Raw genomic sequence first — 26,222 nt, 5'->3', positions numbered from 1 at the left:
AAACTGCTTTAAAAAGACCTATTTTTAGGACTAAGATTGAATTATTTAATTTTGATGGTAGGTATGGATGTAGATCTGGTTGGTTTTGGGCTGAAGTCTGAGCTGAACATGTTTTGATGGAAGTGAACCCTTCAGAGTCACGCGCTCCAGCGGCGTATCCCATCATTCCCTTCGTCTGAGGTCCGTGTGCTCATGGCAAACAGGGTCAGAGGCTGAATCTGTGGCACAAACCCATCGGATCGGTCTATGGCGGGTGCTTTCACTAAGGTCCTCTGAGGCAGATACAGTTCTGTGTGTCTCAGCGTCGTCTCGCTCCTCGTCCTCGTCTCTTAGCGGGAGTCCTGCCCCGGCCCCGGCCGCTCTTCCCCTCGGGCCCCGGCTCCACCTCCGGCTCCACGGCGACGGCTTCTTCCTGTGTGAGTGTCTGGACTTCCTGTGTGAGTGTCTGGACGCTGCTGGCGCTGGGATGTGAGGTACTGCTGCAGGACTGCAGGGTCTGTGGAGCTGGTTTTGGGAGGAGAGCGGTTTGATCTGGACTGATGTGGTCTGCTGGTTCTGCTGAGGTTGAGCCGGAGTCTTCCTGCTTCTTTAAGGCTTTGTAACGCTGCACAATCACAAACCAACATTATCATTAACAACTGATGCACTTTATTCCTAATTTAACATGACTGCTCACAATTCTGATGCCTTTCTAAAGCTCATATTAGAGGGAATACATTTATAATAACAGCAGGAACATGAACTAAGAACATCAATTTTGATTTCCTGCAGACTTTCAAATAAAATCAAGCTATCCTTTTGAATAGTTAGTTAGCTAGCTATACCATAAACTAACCAACTGCTAACCACAAGATGATATCATTTATGCAAGAAGTGTTTATCTGGCACAAAAACAATGAGAATCTGAGCCTAGAATTAAACGGAAACAGGACAATTTACACAAAATATTAATAAATCTAAATAACTGAAATCAAATGCATAACATTAATAACTACTTATTAATACATACAAATAATCATATATTTATTTTGTTTTAAAAAGGTGACAGAAAGTTTGTTGGAGAAACATGCATCGGATCGTACCTTGAGACTCTGGAAGTGTTTGAGCGTCTTGCAGTGTGTGTGTCGAGCCGAAGACTCAAAGTGATAGAACTGATTACAGAGACGACAGAGGAAACCAGCCACGGGCACCACAAAACTCGAGCCTGCCGATGAATAAATAATGCTTTTCAAACACATCTGAGAACAAGAAGGCTCAGTGTAACTAGTGATCGACTGAAATCAGCTTTTCAGAGGACGATGCTGATATCTAGGAAGCAGATGAGTGATATAATACTGATATGAGACCCTGCAGCACAGAAGCAGTCATGAGTAACACAGGTATATTTGTAGCAATAGACAACAATACATTGTATGGATCAAAATTATACATTTCTCTTTTATGCCAAAAATCATTAGGATATTAAGATCATGTTCCATGAAGATATTTTGTACATTTCCTAACGTAAATATATCAAAACTTCATTTTTGATTAGTAATATGCATTGCTAAGAACTTCATTTGAACAACTTTAAAGGAGATTTTCTCAATATTTAGATTTTTTTGCTCCCTCAGATTCCAGATTTACAAATATTCCTTTTATTTCAAAGATGGAGAAGGTTGTACTGGTTCATTTACAGTCTTTCTTGTCAGAAAACTCCATTAATGAAGTCTTTCAATCAGGTTTTAAAGCTCTATATAGCACTGAATCGGCTCTGCTAAGAGTCTTAAATGACATATTTCTCATGACAGATTCAGGGAAACCCATGGCTCTTGTCCTCTTAGACTTAAGCGCTGCGTTTGACTTAGTCGACCACAACATTCTTCTCTCATGCCTGGAGCCTTGTGTAGGACTTCGTGGTATGGTTTTACAGTGGTTTCGTTCTTATTTGTCAAATAGGTGTTTTACTGTTCAAATAGGGCATTGCGTTTCAACTGACATTCCTCTTGGTCGTGGTGTTCCACAGGGTTCGATCCTTGGGCCTGTGTTGTTTTCAATGTATTTGCTCCCCTTTCATCTATATGCTGATGATACCTAGCTTTATCTTCCCCTACGGCGTAATAATAAGTATTCTCTTCAACCATTGTTAGATTGCTTAAATGAACTTAAGCTATGGCTTTCAAGCTATTTTTTACACCTGAACGAAAACAAATCAGAAATTATTTTGTTTGGTCCTAGGAAAAATGCTGATTTTAATTTTGATCTTGGTTTCCTTACGCCACATAATACACAGTGTGCCAGGAACTTGGGCATTTTATTTGACTCCAGTTTAAAGTTTGATAAACAGATTTCAGCTGTAGTTAAGTCATGTTTTTATCAACTTCGCCTTCTCAGTAAAGTTAAGTCCTTCCTATCTAGGAAAAATCTTGAAATAGCTATCCATGCCTTTATAACATCTCGCTTGATTATTGGAACTCTTTGTATTCTGGTATTTCTCAGTCTTCAGTTAGTTCAGAATGCAGCCGCTAGACTGTTTGAAGGGAAGCGAAAATATGAACATATTGTGCCTATTTTAATGTTCCTACACTGGCTTCCTGTCAAGTATAGGATTGATTTTAAAATTGTTTTATTTGTTTACAAAGTCCTCAATAATCTGGCTCCTCAATACTCAATACTACAAATACCGATTTGTTGCTTCCGTTAACCCTGTCTAGAGCCTTGAGATCACTTTGGTCAACCTCGGTTGTGTTTAAATGTGCTCTATAAATAAACGTTGTTGTTGATTTTTGTCATAAAAGAGAAATGTATAATTTTGTCTCATACAATGTATTGTCGGCTATTGCTACAAATATACCTGTGTTACTCATGACTGCTTTTGTGCTGCAGGGTCACATATGAACAAAAAATCACTCAAAAACATCTGAAGACAAAGTGTCTTCTCATCAAGGCTGCTAGTATAATTTGTAAGTGACAAAAGGGGAGTAAACTCTGAGGGGTCTGTGGCTGATGATCACTCACCGTACACCGTGTCAGAGTCGAACTCCTCGTCTTCGGTCAGATCCTCGAGGGTGACCTCCATCTGTGCAGACAAGCCCTCCTGCAGGAGACACTCAGAGTCACACCAGCTCAGCAGCACACACACACACACACACGTGCAGATCTTCACCTTCCCGTTCTCCTCTTCCTCTCTCTCGTCGTCGCTGCATTCTCCGTCCTCTTCACCCAGAAACATGTCAGTGTTCATCAGATCCGACTCCTTCCACAGCTGATCCAGACAAAACACAGCAGAGAGATTACAGCTCTGTCACCTCACCATCACACTTTCTCTTCAGATTCTCAATTACATCTTGTTTTTATATTTTATGATTTCATTTTAGGACCCTATGAAATCGGTTTTATTTTTTTCCCCAAAATCCATTTTTTCCGTTTAAATTTTTCTGGACTCCTTTGTAATGGTTAAATTTAATCAAAAATCATCAACTTACATTATTTCACATCAATTTATTAAAAGTTTAACAAAAATTACATGTTTAGGGCCCTATTTTATTTTTTTCCTGACCAAATTCTGTTTTAGCATGTCTAATTATTTGAATGCATAAAAACAACTTAATTTATTCTTACAATAGCCTTATAAAATGTTTTTATTTTCACTATTACAGTTTCTGCTAATATTTTGAATTAGATCTTATTTTTATATTTTCATTTTTATTTTAGTTAAAGGTTTAGTAATTTTGTTGTGTGTTCTTGTCATTATTTAAATATCTATATAGTTTTTTTTACTTAGTTTTAGTTTATTGGGTTTTAATTACTTTAACACTTCAAAATAAACTAAATGAAAATTAGAAAGGTTGCCTTGGCTACTAGCTGAAATAAAATAAGTTAATTATTTTATTAGTTTTTAACAAAAATACATTTCAATATTTTTTTTTACTTGAAATAAAACAAACTCAAATAAAATATAAATCACTTGATTTCAGCTAGTTGCCTCTACAACTTTTCTCATTTTAATTTAGTTTAACTAGATGTACTAAAATAAACAAAATGGAAATAAATTAATAAAACTATTTTAAAAAATGTCCAAAACACAAAAGACTTACTAAAACTTCAACTAAAATTAAAATGAATACAGAAATTAGTTTTAAAACAACTTACACTCAAAACATGCTCAAATTTCACAAATAATTCCACAGAAATGGCAAGTAAAAAATCTTTATTTTGACTTTGAAAAATAAAAAATAAATATATATATATATTTTTTTTTGTAGTGCACTGCATGTGCAATAGACTACAATATTAAGTGCATTACACCAAACGCAATTTCTGTTCATTTTTACAAACTAAAGGACAAATTAAAATTATATTATGTGGAAATTGCATGCTGAAGAGAAACAATCGTCCCTAACACTTTAATGCATTTCAAGAGTGAAAGATTGGTTTTGATTCACCGTATTAATAACACGACATAATCAATCATCATCTGATCATCACCTGCTCTACTCGCTGCTTGTGCTCCGTCGACTGCATGTGCTCCACAAACTCTCTGTGTGTCCTGAAGAGCAGCTTACAGACGGTGCAGCTGGAGCTGGACGAGCGGCTACAGCGCTGTACACCCACACACACACACACAGAGATACACACACACACACACGCACACACACAGAGAGAGAGACACACACACACATTGGTTTTTATGGTTTACGGGAACTTTCCATAGCCATAATGGTTTTTATACTGTACAAACTGTATGTGCTATTGCCCTACACCTAAACTTACCCCTCACAGGAGAAAAAAATAATAATTCTGTATGATTTATAAGCGTTTTGAAAAGTGGGGACATGGGGCAATGTCCTCATAAGTCACCTTCTCCTTGTAACACCTGTGTCATTATACACATTTATGTCCTCATTTGTCACAAACGCACACACACACACAACTACTTTTGAACTATCTTGTTTTCACATTGATTTAAACAGGATAATATTGTACCATATTGATAAAAATACAAAGCGTATGAAAATATATTCCATTTGTTGTTATCAACAACATGAAGTGCATTAAATATTATATTACATCAAGGTTTCCCAAACTGGTGTTTGTGAAGGAACTGCAGGGGGTTTATGAGTTTAATGAATTAACTAAATCATAAAAATGTTAAATTAAATCAAAATAAAAAACGTTTTGTTTACCTGCATGTCATGTGACCATAACCAGCGTCAGAGAACCATGAACATGCAAATGTGATACATCATTATTAAAATAGATTTTAAAATCAGAGGGTTACTTCAAATAAAAATATACTACGTGAAAGAGGATCAGGTCACAAAAAAGTTGGTGAATTTGTGCATTTTAATGTGTTTGAAAGACAAACACCTTTCAAAATAATACATGATCAAATAACCCAGAGTGATAATTAAAATAAAACAATGTATTGATCAGTGGCTGATGCAATGTTCAAACACTTCTTAAACATGAAATTATAATATTGTATGATATTATGTTGCCGTATTCAAATAAAGATTTTAAAATGCGTCACTAATTAAACAAGTCAGCTAATTGTCAGCCTTACATGTGTGCTTCTCATTTACAATTAGTGAATATGCATATAAACAGCCTTTTAATTAACAGAGTAGAATAATGCTGGCTGATAGTAAGACATGCAAACGTAACAGAAAACCAAACTGGACGCAAGAACAGCTGTTACTTCTTCTCCAGCTGGTGAATGAAAACAAGGATATAATCAAAGGAAAATCTGGAGTTGGGATAAACTCCAAAACCAAAGGTGATACCCTTATAAAAGCTCATTATCATCACACGTTTCTAAAATGTTTACGTTCTAAGGCAGACTGCAAGCAACAGTTATTTTAGGATAGTTTGTGATTTAGGACTGCTCCTAACCTTTTTAGGATTTAGATTTAGGAGCTAGTTTTAGTGCTAAATGCTTTGTGAAATACTCTTAGAGCAAAAATGTAGGAGTCCTAAATGTATTAATTAATTTAGTCCATTATATTTAAGCTTTTCTCCTGAATTGGTGAATTATGAACTACTTTTAGCCTTGAGACGTTTTGTGAAAACAGGCCCTGGTTAGGAATATTGTCCTGTTCACCTTGTGCTCCTTGGTTCTGCGATGCTCCATGATATTGGTGGTGAAGTGCGTCTGGCAGGTGGAGCACCATCTCTGCAGACCTGGTCTCTTCTCACTGCAACAACACAAACCGTTCAGAAGGACAGGCGGCGTGAAGCGCAAAAACAGGAGTGAAAACAAATAAATGCACCAATCACTCTTACAACACGAGACTGAGGACAAAAAGGAGCATGCTTTCAGTTAAGAGTTGTGCAGCTTTAAATATAGTGTGTTCATTTCAGGAAAGATAATTGAAATTTTCCTCTTCACTTAAGATCTGTTGTTTATTTTCTGGAATATAAAGTAGTAATGCACCAAAATTTTGCCAAATGGAAAATACGTTTTCAGTGAATGGGTGCCGTCAGAATGAGAGTCCAAACAGCTGATAAAAACATCACAATAATCCACACCACTCCAGTCCATCAGTTAACATCTGGAGAAGACAAAAACTGAGACAAATCTAGCATTAAGACTAGGACTGGGACGATAAATTGATGCATCACAAATCGAGAAATGATTACGCTTCATTCTGACGGCACCCATTCACTGCAGTGATGCAATGACACAATTCTCCAAATCTGATGTAGAAACAAACTCATCCTGATCTTGGATGGCCTGATTCCTGTAAGGTACTGAAGCATAATTAAATGGTTGATCTCAAGATGGCGCCGAGTATGGCTGCTGTGGTGTGGAACGCTCCCGTACTTTTGTTGTTTTTGTTTGTTTGTTCTGTGTTTAGTCATTCTCCTACTGTCAGTTTTACCAGAGACGAACTACTGGACATAAGGCAACACACACCGGACAATTTTTTTCCGGTTTTTGATTATTCAGACGCTTTGTTGGATGTTTTGGTCGGAGGGGCAGCGGTCCTAGTCAAACGCGCGCTCAGACGGAAAAGAGGGAAGCGCGCCGGCGCGCTGGTTAAACTCCGCGAACGCGGCTTCCGAACTGCGCTCCCAAGCATTCATCTAGCGAATCTCCAATCCCTTCCTAACAAAATGGATGAACTACTTCTCCTCACCCACACAAATAAGGACTTTACAAACTCTGCTGCATTGTGCTTCACTGAAACCTGGCTGAGTGAAAACATCCCGGACAACATGCTTCATTTGCCTGGATATCAGCTGTTCAGATCAGACCGCATCACGGAGCTAACGGGGAAAACGAGAGGTGGTGGACTATGTTTCTACATAAATGAAGGTTGGTGTTCAGATGTAACAACTCTGAAGAAGATGTGTTCTCCTAATTTGGAGGCCTTCTTCATAAACTGTAAGCCGTTCTATTCACCCCGCGAGTTTTCCTCCTTCATTCTTGTGAATGTGTACGTGCCTCCGGACGCGTGCGTGAGCGCCGCGATGCAACAGCTGGCTGAACACATATCTGAAACAGAGCAAAGGTACCCGGACTCTTTTTTAATCATTCTTGGAGATTTTAATAAAGCAAATCTCTCCCGCGAACTGCCAAAATACAGACAGCACGTTACATGTCCCACCAGAGACATAAATATATTGGATCATTGTTACACAATAATTAAAGATGCATATCACTCTGTCCCACGGGCAGCTCTGGGGCTCTCTGATCACTGTTTGGTTCATCTCATACCGACCTATAGGCAAAAACTCAAATCTTCGAAGCCTGTATTAAGAACCGTTAAGAGATGGACTAATGAAGCAGAGCAAGATTTAAAAGCTTGTTTTGACCTCACTGATTGGACTGTTTTTGAAGCCGCTGCCACCGATCTGGATGAACTCACAGAGACTGTAACATCATATATCAGTTTCTGTGAGGATATATGCATCCCCACCAGGACATTCTTATCATTCAATAATGATAAACCGTGGTTTACTGGGAAACTCAAACAGCTTCGTCAGGCCAAAGAGGACGCTTACAGAAGTGGGGATAAAATCTTGTATAACCAGGCCAGGAACAGACTAACAAAGGAGATCAGAGTGGCTAAAAAGAACTACTCTGAGAAGTTGAAAAAAGAACTTTCAGCCAACGATCCGGCGTCGGTATGGACTGGTCTGAGGAATATCACCATGTACAAGACACCACCCCCACAGTCTGTGGAGAATCAACAACTGGCTGACGATCTCAATGTGTTTTACTGCCGATTTGAAAAGGCCAGATTGACACCCAGCACCCGCTCTGATCTGCACTTCACACATTCACCTTCCCCCCCTGCAACCCCCCTTACTCCCTCCCCCACCATTCTACCTGCGTTTAAAGTCTGTGTAGAGGATGTGAACCGGGTCTTCAGAAAACAGAAATCTAGGAAAGCTTCTGGACCAGACGGTATTTCACCTGCCTGTCTAAAAGTCTGTGCTGACCAACTGGCCCCCATCTTTACACAAATCTTCAACAGATCTCTGGAGCTGTGTGAAGTTCCCCGCTGCTTCAAACGCTCCACCATCATTCCCGTCCCCAAAAAGCCCAAAATCACTGGACTTAATGACTACAGACCTGTCGCACTCACGTCTGTGGTCATGAAGTCACTTGAGAGACTGGTCCTGGCCTACCTGAAGGACATCACTAGACCCTTGCTGGATCCTCTTCAGTTTGCCTATAGAGCAAACAGGTCTGTGGATGACGCTGTCAATATGGGACTGCATTACATCCTGCAACACCTCGACAAACCTGGGAATTATGCAAGGATCTTATTTGTGGACTTCAGCTCGGCCTTCAATACCATCATACCTGACCTTCTCTCAGACAAACTGAGACAGCTCTCTGTGCCCTCCTCCATCTGTCAGTGGATCACCAGCTTCCTGACAGACAGGCAGCAGCTAGTGAGGCTGGGCAAACTCACATCCAGGACTCTCACCATCAGCACTGGCGCCCCTCAGGGTTGCGTTCTCTCCCCACTGCTCTTCTCCCTCTACACGAATGACTGCACATCAAAGGACCCCTCTGTCAAGCTCCTGAAGTTTGCGGACGACACTACAGTCATAGGCCTCATCAAGGATGGTGACGAGTCTGCTTACAGACAGGAAGTTGAGCAGCTGGCTGTCTGGTGCAGTCTTAACAACCTGGAGCTGAACACGCTCAAAACTGTGGAGATGATAGTGGACTTCAGGAGAAACCCCCCTGCTCTCCCCCCACTCACCATCATGAACAGCACTGTGACTTCAGTAGAGTCATTCAGATTCCTGGGCACCACCATCTCCCAGGACCTGAAGTGGGACAATCACATTGACTCTATTGCGAAAAAGGCCCAGCAGAGGCTGTATTTCCTCAGCCAGCTAAGGAAGTTCAACCTGCCTCAGGAGCTGCTGAAACAGTTCTACTCTGCAATCATCGAGTCTGTCCTATGTTCTTCTATAACTGTTTGGTTTGGTTCAGCTACCAAAACAGACATCAGAAGACTACAACGGACAGTTAGGACTGCTGAGAGAATTATCGGTGCCCCTCTGCCCAGCCTCCAAGAAATTTACACCTCCAGAGTGAGGAAAAGGGCTAAGAAAGTCACTCTGGACCCCTCACACCCAGCTCACTCTCTCTTTGTACTGTTGCCCTCTGGCCGGCGCTACAGATCACTGAGCACCAGAACAGCCAGACACAAGAACAGTTTTTTCCCCCAGGCCGTATCCCACCTGAACAACACATAACACACCCCGGTACTGTACATCTGTAAATAACCCATCAAACCTTCATCTGCACATAGGACACATGCACATTCACAGTTCTGTCTATGGTCAAGTCTCTTTTCTGTATATTTTTATTTTTATTACTATTGTTATTCTTAATTATTGTATATTCTCTTCATTAGTGTTCTTTATCACCTTAATTATATGTTGTCTGCACTATGTTTGTACTTTCTGTACTGGAAGCTTATAACACCAAGACAAATTCCTTGTGTGTGCAAACACACTTGGCAATAAAGCTCTTTCTGATTCTGATTCTGAAATGCATTAAAGCCATCAGCATCAGAATCTCTCACCCGTCTCTGCGAGCTCCTTGCAGGGACTCCTGGACTCGCGGCAGCAGCGTAACGAGACACGCGTTGCTCATGTGCTGGATCTCCATCATCTTCTGCTGGTGCGTCAATCCGTTCATATGGCTCTGGAAATTCTGCACAGACAAGATTTCTTTACATTTATGCATTTAACAGACGGGTTCATCCAAAGGGACTTGCAAAAGAAGAACAAAAGCAATGGGTCAAACTGCTTTTCATCAGTGAGGGCTATGAAAAGCATCATGATTAATGCAGTCTTGCACCAATTATGCTGCTAATATATCGGGTCATGTAAACGATATCAGAGAAACTTACTTGCTGGTTATGACAAGTGATGTTGCAAATATAGCAGAAGAACTTGTTGGAAGTCTCTGCCGCTGCGTCTTTGACCTCCTCGGGAGTGTCTGTGGTCTCCTTGATCTCAGGGAGCGAATCGGAGCCTGCGGCGTCGTCTGGACCGTCGCTAATCTGCGGCTCCACGTCTTTATCTGGAGCTTCTGTGTTTTCAACCTGCTGAAGATAAACAAACAAGACACATGTTGACATTATATGAAGAAAAAGGAGTTGTTCTTGACTATCCACAGCTCGAGTTCCTCCTTCGGTGTGCATCTGTGTGATTCTTTCACCTGTTTTATGGTGAAAACAGTGTATCTGGTCTCTTAGATCATACAGAGATGATGGTACAAACCTCGGCCACTTGACTCGGTTCATCCGCTTCTGCGGCCAGCGCTCCGTCCACACCGCCTCCCTCCTGCAGCGTGAGCTCTGAAACACATCAGATCACTCACAGGAAGAGGATTCCACACTCATTCATAACTATACGTTCATCTATAGAGAGGACTTCCAGCTCAAAGCACATGGTTTCTAGAGACAGAAGAAAGTGCTGCGCAACCCGACGATCACAGCCAATCAGAACATGACGCTTATTACACAGCTGTGAGGCGTTCATGTGGATTTACACGTGGAGTTATTATAGTTAATATAGTATATTTATTTTATTATATATTATAAATACATATACACACACAGTTATATATTACACACATACACTACCGGTCAAAAGTTTTAGAACAGAAAGATTTTTAATGTTTTTTAAAGAAGTCTCTTCTGCTCACCAAGCCTGCATTTATTTGATCTGAAGTACAGACAAAAACTGTAAAATTTTGAAATAATTTTACTATTTAAAATAACTGTTTTCCAATTGAATATATTTTAAAATGTAATTTATTCCCATGGTTTCAAAGCTGAATTTTTAGCATCATTACTCCAGTCACATGATCCTTCAGAAATCATTCTAATATTCTGATTTGCTGCTCAAGAAACATTTATTATTATTATTATTATGAAAAGAGTAGAATCTTTTCAGGTTTCTTTGATGAATAGAAAATTCAGAAGAACAGCATTTATCTGAGCTAGAAATCTTTTGTGACATTATAAATGTCTTTATCATCATCTATCATCTTTTGATCAATTTAAAGCATCCTTGCAAAATAAAAGTATTAATTTCTATCATCTCTTTACCAAAAAAAAAAAAAAAAATGATACTGACTCCAAGCTTTTGAATGGTATAGACTATAGAGTATAATGTTACAAAAGCTTTTTATTTCAGATAAATGCTGATCTTTGGATCTTTCTATTCATCAAAGAATCCTGAAAACAATTACTCAACTGTTAATAAACATTGATGATAATAATAAACGTCATAAACCAAAATAATAAACTGTCAAACCAAAATTTATTCAAACACCTTTAAAATTTCTCACATTATCATGGTTTATTCGCTATAGTTTAGAAAATGGTCATAAAATATGACAAGAACTCAGATTCAACAAATTCAGCTTGATAATGTCAGATAACTTACACATAAGGGATTACAATCAACTAAAAATGATTCAGACAGCTGTTAGTATGCCAATATTTACACACTATCAGTACTCTGTCGGGCCACTCTTAGTCTTAATGACCCTGTAGTCTCCTGGGCGTGCTGTAAACCAGCTTCATGCAAACCTCAACTTCAGTTTTTTTTCCCAGACTCGGACTGAATAATTTTTTGTCCCAAATTTGTATCAATTTTACTGGTAGTCCACTGTATGAAGAATTTTTGGTTATAATATGTCACAGTTTACTTTATTTTGATTTGACTGTATAATATCTTTGGTTATTTTCACACTTAATTATGCCCATTAAAATTTTTGTTACTTTCACTGTTAATTGTTTTGCTCTATGGTACATCTTTAATTTAATAGCATTAGAGCTGCTCCATTGCAGCGGCTCAGTACTGTAATTACGCGTTTTGCTGTAATAATGCAGGGAACCACTCGTTATAAATCTCCTAACTGTGATATTTTCAGAAATAAAAGTTGCTTTTTTCATCTGAAACGTGCTGCAATTTATATTCCAAAGCCACTCATATAATGCATAATCACTCATGAAGCAAGCAAAACACGCACACGTATTTGTACTGGTGCAGAATGATAGGGACAAATACAGAACATAGGGCATGGGCTGTTAGTTTCACTTTCGCCAGAATGTTGTGTATGCTTAAGGTTGAAAATAAATAATGGTTTATAGTGATTAACCCTATAAATTGTCTTATATTTACGATTTAGTTTTAAGCTAAATGATGCGTGTGCCAAGTGAGCGAACATCAATAAAGATCACACAACAGAAGTGCTCTCTCTCTCTCTCCCACTAAACCACTAAAAGCCAAAAGCACAAAAAAATACTAAAACTTAAAAATTAAAATGTAAAATCTAAAAATAATTAATTAAAAACCAATACTGAAACAACACTATCATTCCTGGTTAGGGCAATTTAACAGGTCAATAATATATTTTTACTGAAACATTGGTGTTAAAATTGACATGGTTTAACATTCCTCGATTGTAATGGCATTACTGCAAATAACATTTCTGTTGGTTTTTTAAAATGTTTTTAAACAATTGGTTTTATCACTCCCAGCTGGTCACAGATGTAGGTTTAATCAGGTGAAGTCCTCCTTACCTGCAGGATCTGGGCTCTTATATTCAGCACTCTGAGCTGATTCTGTCTCCACAGGCTCCTCTGACCTGCACAAACACACAAAACACATGATTTTCCTCCTCAAACGCATTCAAACACACCGAGAGCAAACAGAACACATCACAAAACGGATCAAATCAGCCTTCGTTCTCCACGAAAGAAGTCAAACATTTGACTGAGGAGTGATATGCATAATGAATCGGTCCCAATAAGCAAGTAAATGTTGTCTTTAAGGACACTTGTGATATTAACAGAGAGATGTAAAGCCACTGACTCTTGTGTTTTGTGTTTTTTGGCCGCTGGTTCGTCGGGCTGCTCTGAAGACTCCTGAGATCCCGGATCGGCTGCAGCAGACGCTTCATCTGCGGTTCACATCAGAACACACATGCTTTATGATTTACAGCCATCAAAACTCTACACATTTTAAATAGATTATAAGAGCTCTAAACATTTTATTGCATCTCTTTCATTACTATGATAATCTCTGATTGTTACAATCAGAGATATTCTACATCGCACATTTCCTATATTTTAAATTAATTTATATTATGTTTTGTGCATTTGTTTATTTCACTTGTTTACTGTATAAAATAAATTGTCTGATTTGATTATTTTATTGGGTGTATGTGGATTGTATATGTTCATGTATGTATTAATCAGCACCGCATTAAAAAAAAAACCCTGCTGATATGCAAAAAAGAGCCAATTTAACGATTCTGAATAAAAACATTTAAAAAAATAATAAAAATTCCCATCATTCCACAAAATAATGAAGATTTTTCAAACTATACTTATGTATCAGCTTTAATGCACTTATCAAAACAAAAACAGACACGTCTCAAGCTTTGATTTTACTGAGAACAATGTGTTCAAAATATATAATTTAACTTACAATCCTCAAAGGAGTGGAAACGTATTTAAATACTACTTAATGTCAAAGAACTCTACATGAACAAGTTTATAAATTAGCTTTTTCACAAAATCTGTGATTTTCTGTGGCTGTTTGGATGCAATAAAAGCAGAAAAAATGGCATTTTTCTTTTATTACCGGCCATAATTCTAACCTTAAAATCAGGATCAGGCATAAAATAATGTGAAAAAGGTGTGAGAATTGAACAATTAGTTGTAATCTGGCTCAGATTCAGACAGGTGTTTTTCTGCTGATTAAGAGAGAATGTGAGATTTCTTCACCTTATAAATGGTCATCAAAAGCAAAGATGCTCTGAAATGCATCTTTTGTGACCTGTGCTGGCAAAATGAGCAAATTTACAAAAAGTCTCCATTAAAAGGCTTTTAAAATGATGCATGATTGGTTGGAATCGGACGTAAAATGACTGAGCTAAAGTCAATAGAGTCAGACAATATTGAGTTAAACTGAGTTTCCAAAGCAAAATCACTGAGCAACATTGCATCTTTTCCTCCAGTTCTTATCTTTATAATATTATTAATAATCACAATATAGCCTTTTTTATCTTTGTTATTATAAACAAGAACAGATGCAATAAAGCAGTAGAATATAAGAAACAAATAATGCATTACCCTTTTCATTTTACATCTAAAAAAAAATCATTCAAGTAAGAAAAACAAATATTAAAATGTAAAAATTAAACCTACAAAAGCATTTCAATCAAGAGCAGTGAATGATTCCCTCTCTTCTTTTATCGTTAGATTAACATTAATGAGACAGACGCCAGTATATGAAGACCTACTGTAATGCACGGATCTAATGTAATGTTTCACATCTGATGTTTTTACCCAAACATTCACTTCAGGCATATCAGATTATGTTTGTGTGAATACTTGAATACTGTATTTCTTTATGTGTGTATATTTATCAGGAACGCACTTCGAGTAACAGTCAGAGAGGAGAAAAGGTACTCCTCTAAGAAAACATACAAATAATGATAATTTTAGATGTTTAATTACTATTGGGATCACTAGAAAAACATCAAATTCGATATTTTTCACTTTTTTTTTTTTTTTGTGCATGTGGCTCAAAATTAGCCTGTGCACATTCACACTCATTTTGCCAGCACGGATCACGTATTTTGTGAGAAAATGAGACATGCAAGACCAAAACTGACACTATTTTTGGGAATAACCAGCACAAAATTAGTAAGAAACAAGTATTTCATTCAGAAAATATGATGCGGGGCTGTATAATGTATAAAAGGTTTTTTCAATCCTGCTTGTCGTTATTCTTCAGGAAACAAGTGTTTTGTAGAATTACTAAAACATTCCTCCTTTTCTGTTACGATTGCAGATCTCTGTATATACATTTGGTTCATGCACAGTTACCTCTGCTGCTGCTGGCCTCTGATTGGCTGTCGATGCTGGCCGCAGATTTCTGCTCGTTTTCTCTCTTTCTGTCCGGCTGACGAGCCTGAAACTCCTGTGTGTGTTCAGTTAGCAAAAGAGCCACAGATTTACCAAATACACCGGGTAACATAAGTATTGAACACATCAACATTTTTTCCAGAAAATATAATTTTTAAAGATGCTGTTGATATGAAATTTTCACCAGATGCCGGTAACAACCCAAGTAATCCATACATACAAAACAAAAAAGAAGTATCTTTAGAAATATATTTACTGGGAAAAATGGTGACGTGTTCAATACTTATTTTACCCCTTGTATATGCCATAATATATTATTTATTTAATGAAAAGTGAAAATTCAAATGTACAATCCATACACAGCTGATAACACACACACTCACATTGGTGAAATAGCGCGTGTGTGGCGTGAAGTGCCGTGGGAATCCCATGTGTGGGGTTTTGATGGCGACCCCCATCGGAACAGGCCCCAGAAGAGACGCTCTGGACCCCGCAGTGAAGAACTGAGGAAACTGCTGGCCTCCCATCGCAAAGCCACGCATGCCACCTGCTTCACACAGGACCAAAAACACACTCAATACAACACCTACAGGATGCCCTGCCCCTCAAAATTAGATTTTGGAAAAAATGACTGTATTAGAGTTAAGAGAATCACTACAAAGAATAATGGGAATCACAAATAAATTCATAAAATAATAAAAAAACTTCCCTGGCTAAATCTGGAATATTTTACATTTATTTTATGCATTATTAATGTGTAATTGTCTCTAAATAAATAAATGAATGAGCACATACATACATAAAGGTTCTAGAAAGAAGTTTCAAAATACTTTTTCTCTTTTGATTTTGAGGTGATACCAATTATATTTACTTGATAACATATTACTAATTATATAGTGCATCTATGCATCTAATGTAGGTTTATCAAGAGAGTACTACTCGAAATGAAAAATTCAAGGAAACTTGTTTTGTCAATATCAGAGCTATTAGAGTTAACAAATTAAAAGCATTAAAAAACCTTTTAATTCCTTGAAATAAGATGATAATTAAATTAAATATATAAAAAACTTATTTCAGCTAGTTGACAAGTCAACATTTTTCATTTTCATTTTCATTTAACTAAAAATAAATAAACTAAAACTAATAAATAAATAATAAAAACTATGTAGACATTTTAAAACACATTATGGAATGACCAAAATTATTAAAATTTCAACTAAAATTAAAAACAATGTAAAAATGAAGTCTAATTCAAAATACTAACAAAAACTCTATTAGAATTTTTGAAGATTTATACATCAACTGAAAGCTGAATAAAAATGATTTGTTAGGATCGGACAATTTTTGGCTGAGATCAAAAATCTAATCTAAATATTGAGAAAATCTCCTTTAAAGTTGTTCAAATGAAGTTCTTAGCAATGCATATTACTAATCAAAAATTAAGTTTTGGTATATTTACAGTAGGAAATTCACAAAATATCTTGATGGAACATGATCTTAATATCCTAATGATTTTTGTCATAAAAGAGAAATGTATAATTTTGATCCATACAATGTATTGTTGTCTATTGCTACAGATATACCTGTGCTACTCATGACTGCTTTTGTGCTGCAGGGACACATATAGTGCGTGCTATATTAGGATGCATGAGTTTACCCTGCATCTGCTGCATGAGCAGCGCCCCCTGCAGCATGGGGTTGGGAGCGATGATGGTCTGCGTGGCGGAGCACAGGTTGACCATGCGGGCAGATGGAGGCGCAGGAGCAGGAACCGCCATGGGCCTGAAAACACAAACACAGGGGATATAAACTCATGCATGTTCATCATGCATCACAATATTCAGCACAAAATAATAGAGTAATGTTATGCAGTCAAACCTAAATATATTCAAACACCTTAAACATTTCTCACATTATCACAGTTTATTTGCTGTTTGTTTAGAAAATGGTAATAAAATATGACAAGAAGTGTGTCAGAACAAATTGATCTTGATCATGTCAGATATCTTTGATAGAAAGGTATGTAATGAATTCGGTTGAATAGCTGTCAGCTGATAAATTTAAGAACACAATTAGATCAAATCAATTTAGCTCAACCAGTTACCAAGCAATGCTTCATTATGTTCAGTCTGTGGTGGAAAAAGATCATATCAGCAATAAAAAACATGCTCAGGTCAAAGTGTCTGAATACTTTTTGGTCCCAAATCTTTATCAATGTTACTGGAAGTCCACTGTATGAAGAATTTCTGGGTATAATATGTCCGTTTACTTTATTTTGCTCTCCTCACTTACAGAAATAGACTATAGTGTCCTGCACACACTAGTAAAAAAATATCAAAAATTATATCTGGTGTGTGAATAATTTTTTTGGTTTGACAATATGTAATGTTATATTATAGATTTTAACGGGTGAGTGAAAGAAAGTGTTTGACCTTCACAAAATACTGTTCAACCACCTTAGGAGGTATAACAAATTATTATATGGGCTGTTTTGTTTGTTTAGGTTTATTTTTAATTAGGTTTTAACAACAGCAATCTGTCAAAGAGTTGGTTTACAGTTATTAATATACTTATATTCTTCATAAAGCTAGCTAGTTTTCATGCTGTGTTCATTACCTGTTAGATAATAACATCAAATCGAATGATTCTCTCTGTACATGATATAGGGATTAGGGATAGGGATACATTGGTTTTTGCCGATATCCGATATGCCGATAATTTTCAACTCATTTTGGCAGATAGCTGATGCCGATATATAATTATTTTTAATTTTGGTAAGTTTTTAAAAAGAACTTATTTTTTAGAGTTAAATAAACAATAATAAAGTTATTTTATAATAACAGTACACTGAAGACTTAAAAAAAATTATATACAAACTATATATTAATCATTGCATTTTATTTATCAGAAAGATGCAGTGGTAACCATAACATTTTATTTTATGATTTAACATTTGTAAATGGTCTAAAGCAAAAGAGTTGTAAAAACTCTGAAAAAGCTCATAATTTGTTAAAAAAAATATAACATATTACACATTAATGAATAAATCAGTATATATAAAATTATTTAATTTAAGTGTCATGTTCGTGATTTTTTTTTTGTTCATGTAAGCTATAGCTTCTGACCTTAAAATCAAAACAAACTCATGATTTTATGGCATCAATTACAGCTTTATTTAATCAGAAACAGTCTAAACGTTATTTGTGTGTTTTGCTTTCATGCTATTAGAAGTCGGCCAACAGCGCCCCCTACGGAAATAAAATCTATAGATATAAAAGAGTTCATAACAATGTTTAAACGTTAAACTTAGATAAATGTGCGCTATTATATCCAGTAGTTTGTGAGGAGAGTGGAAGCTAAAGCGCTTTGCAGCACATGGAGACGCCAGCGCGATCACTTGCATATTTTTCCAGTGGATATGCCGTCATTTTTGCTCATAAAGGTAAGAGTAATACATCATTCAGAACTGTAAAGGGTCTACTTTTATTTGTGTGCACTCACAATATCAACAAAACGTTGTGCTTTTATAAAATAAAGAAAGCAAACATGATGCACTTTCTGCCGTCTAGGTCTTAAACAGGAGCGCTTCACAAACATGAACCGAAACTCAGCGAATACATGCCTCACAGACATGATAAATATATCTATGGAAAGCTTTAAATTACTACTTAATGAAATAACACAAATCGAAAACAAAAACTCTTTCATTATAATCATAATCCATGAAGATGCACTTCTCTCTAAAGGCGCGTCTAATGAGGAGACGGCGAGTCAGGATCATCATCTTCATCCTTGCCAAACGGACTCAGAAAACAGTTTATTAGTAAATAATTCAAATATCTCCCCCGACACATTCATGGTATTACTTTTGCCGGTGCTTTGCGGCAAGTTTTAGCCTGAACACAGAAGGCTCGCTGCTGAGGGACACTAAACACCGTCGAGCCGCTCTTGAGTGTCACGGTAGCACAGCCTCCGGTTGTTTCCAGCGCGGCATTTATTGTTTTTCATCATTAATTGATAGTTTTCATGTGACGTCACACCCTTATAGGAACGCCCACCTGGAGGGCAAAACGAAGCTTTGCTCCACTGACCACCTGTTATTTGCATTATGTAGTAAAATGCAGATATTAAAAGGCGAAATTCAGTAAACACCTTATTGATGATGTATATTTTGTACAGGCAAAAAGATGAAGCCAGAATATAAACACAATGTGCAAAGTTTCACATTAAGTGGTTTCCCATAGAAAACCATTATAAGGACAACACTGAACCACTAAACGGATTGCGTTCATATTCCGGCCTCATCTGCTTGCCTGTGTAAACTACGCATCATTAATATAGAGATTACTGAATTTGACATTTTAATATTACCGTTTTAAATATATTAAAATGGATTGCAAATGGACAAAACTTGCATTTTGTTCACATACCTTTGTTTTATTCTTATTATTTATTCTTGTTTTATTCTGCCCACAAACACGCATCTGCTCGCGAATCGCTCTTGCGGTATCCTACTTTGATAGGCAAGCTACACGCTGTCTGCTCAAATCGAACACAACGCTATGCGCTCTGCAGATGGTGCGCCCATGCTTCTCCAATTAATTATCCATTAATGGTTTAAATAAATACGTTTGTTAAGAAAACGGAGGGGTTGAAATGCAGGACTCTAATTTAAAGACATTATCGGCCGATTCTGATATTGTTCTGATAATATCGTGCATCCCTAAGAGGTTATGAGACTGGTGGAAAGTGTGAGGAAAGCGAGGGGTCTGAGTGTGATGCTGGCGGTACCGTGCGTGTGTGATGTGATGGGCGGGCGGAGGCTGTGGTGGAGGAGGAGGTGGAGGCGGCGTCTGCTGCTGGAACAGCTGCTGTAGCTGCCGCAGATGCTGATGAAACTGCTGCTGCTGCTGCTGCTGCTGCTGCTGGTGATGGTTAAACATGCTGACGTCTGCCTGTTGATACCAGAGATTCACCGCTTCACTGCAGCCTGAGAGAAAACACACACATAACACGCTTTAACATGTGCAGAGCATTACATTCCTGCATTTAATAGATGCTTTTATCCAGAGAGGAGCATAAGCAATGCATAAAAGTGAATGATACATTAACGATCAATAGACTATTTTTCATTTTAACAAATTACTTATGACTAGAACTAAAATAGGGCATGATATGACGTGAACATCTATTATGGAAGCCCATTTCCAAAACAGAATTAAAAAAAATTAAATCATTGCACATTTTTAACTCACAATTTTGTGTTTACGTCTCTCAATTCTGGCTTTTCTTTTTTGCAAGATATAAACACAGGTAACACTGCGATTATAATTATTCATGAGATCGTACAATGCATTATAAGGTGCATTAATTAATGCATTACAACTACTTTTATAATGCATTATGCATAAAGGCTTTAAGTAAAGTGCTACCAAGCACAGAATTGTGAGATATAAACTCACAATTATTAGTTTTTCTGACACTTTCGTTTTCATCTTACAATTCTGTTTTTTGTTTCTGCCACAGAATAAAAATAAAAAAGGTAATTATGACTTTTATCTCACAATTCTGACTTTTTTCCCCTCGATTAATCACATCCATAATAAAGGTTTTGTGTGTACTGTGTATATTTATTATGAATATATAAACACACACACATGCATGTATATATTTCAGAAAAATATGTTGTTTATATTTTAAATATATTTATATATAATATAAATTACAAGAATATAAACATATGTAAATATTTTCAAAATATATACTGCATGTGTATTTATATATACATAATAAATATCCTCAGTGCACACATATATTCTGTAAACAAACTATTATTTTGGATGTGATTAATCGTTTGACAGCACTAGTTTTTATCTGTTATATATATATATATATATATATGAGTTCTGAATTCCTGTCAGAATTGCAACTAAAAACACCTAAAAACTCACAAATACCTTTTCTATTTTTATTCTGAGGCAGAAGCGGGCTTCCAAACATATTGCATCTGCTTACACATCAAAAATAGCATAAATTCTGTCTTCATAATTTTATTGAAACAACCCGTTCATTATTTAACAGGTAATATGCTTATTTCAGATAAAAACTGATGATCAAATCATAACAGAAGGCATTTACATATTTAAAACTCTAGTAGCAAAAAAACAGCTTGTTTAATTCTAAAAGTCAAGAAGAGGATTAAAATAAAACCAACAAAATGGAAAAACAATGTTTTGTGCATTAAACCTCGACTAACATTGAAAAACAAAACATAGAAAACATGTTCAATATAAAACAACACACAGTATATAATATAGCCCTAGCAGTCAGTTCTGACAGATCGAAGCAATACAGCCAGCATAAAAGAAATGAGATGAATTCATCTGATAAACATCCAGACTAACCAGGTGTTGACCTTCAGTATTTCTATTTACTGCGAATGAGACACAAACAAACAAACAGCAGCTCGCCAGTCTGTCCGTGTCTCAATCCTCGTCGCCTACATACAGCAGCATTTACAGCACCCTAAACGCGTGAACCTGCATTTCATAAACCAGAAAGATGCTGTCTAGATAGGCGCCTCGGCAGGGTTTGGGACAGAGCCGTGCTCTTTATCTGTGTGCTATCCGCTAAGAGCTAGCAGTCCATAAACACGACACCACCAGCGCCCCGCAAACCTCTCGCATAACACTCGTATTCTGAACTCTGGCGTCTGCTGATCTGCAGAATAAAACATACTCACGAACTCTGCCGCCGGGATTATGAGTTTAATAGCGGAGAAACGAGCTGCAGCCTGCTGAAACCTCCTCTGTCACGTTAGCGGCGCTGAAGCTAACACACTCTCACCGGTCTGCGCGCGATCATAGCGAGCGACACACAGCGCCCCCTGCAGGACCGGAGGAGCGACACACAGCGCCCCCTGCAGGACCGGAGGAGCGACTGCGTCTCAGACCACACACTACACGATCAGATCACATCAGATTTATTGGCCAGCTATGTTTACACATACGAGGAATTTGTTATAGTGACAGAAGCTCCACAGTGCAACAGAAAGACAGGACACAGACTTGTCATTTGTAAGTCGCTTTGTATAAAAGCATCTGCTAAATGACTAAATGTAAATGTAAATCTGTACAGTATGATTCCTAGGGAAACATGTCCCTTAAAATTATTATTGTTTTAATCTTTCAGCTTTTCTGTCTGAAACAATCATTCCCCTGTTAAATGATAGATTATAATAACTTGAACTTTTTTTATCGCTGTTATGTATCTCCAAATCCAAATCATTTGAAAGTTCAAGAGATTCTTCATACAAGAATAAAAAGAAAAATCATGTCTAATTCTTGTTTTCACAAATCCTTTAAAAACAGTCACTATATTACATTCAGTTCCAAAATCAATTTTCTGTTTTCTACTTACAGTTTTTTACAATCACTTTTCTATACTATTTTCAGAACCTTGATGTCATTTTTCACAACTCTAGACACAAAACTCACAACCAATGATCAAAATGCACATTTTTCAAAACTCTAACCCTTTTCTCAATTGCTTGGATACAATACACATACAACTTAGATCATTTGTTCATTCAACAGAAATCACCTGTTCAATATGCATCAACTTAACATCAAAGTACTACTATTTCAAAAGGAAATTCACACATTACATTTCAAACGAGTGTCTATTCATTTCCTTACAATGATCTAACTATCAATTGATACAACTGCTCAACATGATAAGTAACTGTTGCATTACTCTTAATGCATAGCTGTATGGAAACAGACAAACAATCTTCCATGTTTAAATCATGAAAGTTTCAAGATACTGTAACGAGATTCATTGTCACCAATTAGCGTGGAGCATGAACCAATTAGACTACAATATCCATGGATGTAGCCTAATATTTTATCATAATGCTTCATCAGACACTGTGTCTATGGTCCCAAATACTGTACCACCTTTTCAGACTATTTACAGTATTGACAGTACTGCACTGTATAGATGCAGGCCCTTGTAATTGCTTGTCCAATTCTGCCAACTCGTTACTGATGATTGAGTGCACATTGTGGAATGAGTATATAAAGAGTTGATTGGGATCCAAATGCAAGAGCATAGTGATACGTAACATGGAGCCAGCAGGTGAGCCAGGTCACAATGGAGGTCAAGCAGTGGTGGGAGGAAGACGAGGAAGACGTGTTGGTCAAGGGAATCACAGGGGAACGTGTGGGGGAACGTGGTAGAGGACAGGCACCCCTTCTGAGAGGTGGTCATGGGTCTCGTTTGAGAGGTGCGGGGGAACGTGGTAGAGGACAGGCGCCCCTTCTGAGAGGTGGTCATGGGTCTCGTTTGAGAGGTGTGGGGGAACGTGGTAGAGGACAGGTGCCCCTTCTGAGAGGTGGTCGCGGGCCAAAAGGCACCAGGTATCTATAAAACAACTATACCGTGTGCCTTTCGAAAGAAATGCAGACAGAGAGAAGCAAATGAGGACTGAGTATGTTCAGGTAAGTTCAGTTTCAAGATGGCTGTTGTAAAAACATTCCCAAAAATTCTACATTGTACAGTAATCTCTAAATCTCTTTCCAGAATGTATTTTTAGAGGGTGATGGAGCTGGATGCTGATGACGACCATCACAAATTCATATATTTGGATGAGGCAGGTTTTAATCTGGCCAAGACAAGGAGGAGAGGTCGGAATTTCATTGGCCAGCGGGCAACCATCCAAGTACCTGGACAACGTGGGGCCAACATTACCATGTGTGCGGCTATATCAGAAGATGGTGTGGTGGGACGCAGACCTCATATTGGACCATATAATGCAGCTCTCCTTGTCACCTTTCTTGATGAGCTCGATCAGGTTTGTAGAGCTGAAGGTGTGACCTATGTCATTGTGTGGGACAATGTCAGGTTCCATCATGCTCATGTGGTGCAAGCATGGTTTCAGGCCCATGCACAATTCACCACCCTGTATTTACCCCCATACTCTCCTTCCTTAACCCGATTGAGGAATTGTTCTCCGCATGGAGATGGAAGGTTCATGATAGGCACCCTCATGAACAAGTCCCTCTTCTCCAGGCCATGGATGCAATGGCATCGCAGCAGACCAGTGTCAGGCCTGGATTCGCCATGCCCGAAGGTTTTTTCCAAGATGTTTGGAAAAAAAAAGAGGCACCAGCATAGTTCAAATAACCAAGCAAGAGTGACAAAAAAGAGGACCACATAAATAGGGAAACAAAACAGGGCTGGAACTAATAATCCTAATTAACAGAGGCAAGGAAACTCAGCGACAATAAACCCCCCCCCCCCCCCCCCCCCCCCCCTCCTAGTAACGGCTCCTGACGTTCCCTCCAGTTCTTCCCCCAATTTTTTTTTTTTTTGTTTGAAAGTATTACAAGTGATATCAAACTAGCAAAATTAACATTAACGTCACAGGAAACATTCAACCACTCCTAACCACTCACAAGATGTAGTAAGATACTGTCCAGATCTTAAATAAACAATGTCAAGATATGAGATAATCCATTGGGAATTAAGTGGATTTATTATGGTATTCACTGTGCGTTATACATAATCATATAGTCTTAAACGTTATAACCACAAATGCGTAAAGTATTATAATGTATTATAATTGTTGTTATGATTATTTATGAGATGATACAACATATTATACATTACAGTTTTTCTCAATTTGCTAAAACACTAAAACCCATTGGCTGAACAAAGTTCTCAGTTGCCTGACCTCATTTAGCTAATTGTACAGTCTGTTGTCAATACCTTAAACCATTTCACATGGTAAAACACAATTTGCAGATCTCACTTAGACTTTTCTGCAAAACTCTAAACACGTTATCATTCTCAAAACACATTCTGCACGTCATCCATACATGTGCATTAGTCAACAATGTGTTAGACAACAATCAAATACAAATAGAGAACACATGTCATTGATTGAACACAACCACTCAAAATTGAAATGATGTGACACAACCAATATAAGCCAGTTCAGAGAGCAAACATGTTGTTGAAGGTGGGAAGGAAAAAGTCTGAAAATGGATAGAAGAAACAATGTGAGAGGACGAGGCAGAGTGCATATGCGAGGTGGGCGATGAGGAGGAGGAAGAGGAAGAGGAGGAGGAGGAAGAAGAGGAGGAGGACGAAGAGGAGGAAGAAGAGGAGGAGGACGAAGAGGAAGACAAAGAGTGGAAATATCTGATGAAATTCGAGCAACAGTCATAGCCCATGTCCTTGTCCGTGGACTGACAATGAGGGAAGCAGCACTTAGAGTGCAACCTAATTTGAGCCAATTTTCTGTGTCCACCATAGTAAGGACATTCAGAGAAGAGAACAGGTACAGCATACTACTGTATTTTTGTAATAGCAAATTTACTGTATGTATAGTACTGCATGAATATTTGTTGTAACTGCACATCTACTTTTTGTAGAATTGCAAGGCTGTCACATGCAGGTGGAAGGACAGCTATATTCACTCGGGAGCAAGAGGCTGTTATAGTGGGCATGGTCCTTCAAAATAATGTAATACGACTCAGAGAAATCCAGGAACGAGTGATACAAGACAACACACACTTCCAGGGAATCGACAGTGTGAGCATTTCCACAATTGACCGTGTCCTCCATCGTAACAGGATGCGAATGAAACAAGTATACAGAGCACCTTTTGAGCGCAACTCACCAAGGGTGAAAGAACTGCGAGAAAGAGGAGATGGAGAGGCCGAAATATGATTGGACAGCGGGCCATTGTTGAAGTCCCTGGTCAACGAGGTGGCAATGTCACAATCTGTGCTGCTATCAGCA

At 37.7% G+C, this 26,222-nt stretch overlaps 1 protein-coding gene across 1 annotated transcript; it reads right to left on the bottom strand.

Annotated features, from left to right (window-relative positions):
• On the bottom strand, positions 1 to 22,234 carry ciz1a (cdkn1a interacting zinc finger protein 1a). Its single transcript, XM_079417802.1, has 16 exons — positions 22,156 to 22,234; positions 20,205 to 20,403; positions 17,071 to 17,195; positions 15,797 to 15,960; positions 15,375 to 15,468; positions 13,351 to 13,438; positions 13,059 to 13,123; positions 10,744 to 10,820; positions 10,371 to 10,568; positions 10,041 to 10,171; positions 6,083 to 6,176; positions 4,468 to 4,581; positions 3,146 to 3,244; positions 2,998 to 3,076; positions 1,083 to 1,204; positions 1 to 604 (listed from the first exon to the last, which is right to left on the bottom strand). The coding sequence occupies exons 2-16, from the start codon at positions 20,354 to 20,356 to the stop codon at positions 299 to 301; spliced, it is 1,908 nt and encodes a 635-aa protein (XP_079273928.1). The 5' UTR covers positions 20,357 to 20,403; positions 22,156 to 22,234; the 3' UTR covers positions 1 to 298.
• Between the last annotated feature and the right edge of the window lie 3,988 nt (positions 22,235 to 26,222).

Source organism: Barbus barbus (assembly GCF_936440315.1).
Source record: "Barbus barbus genome assembly, chromosome: 5".
Lineage (NCBI taxonomy): Eukaryota > Metazoa > Chordata > Actinopteri > Cypriniformes > Cyprinidae > Barbus > Barbus barbus.
Note: the sequence above shows the minus strand (reverse complement) of the source record. Positions and strands in the feature narration are given on the sequence as shown.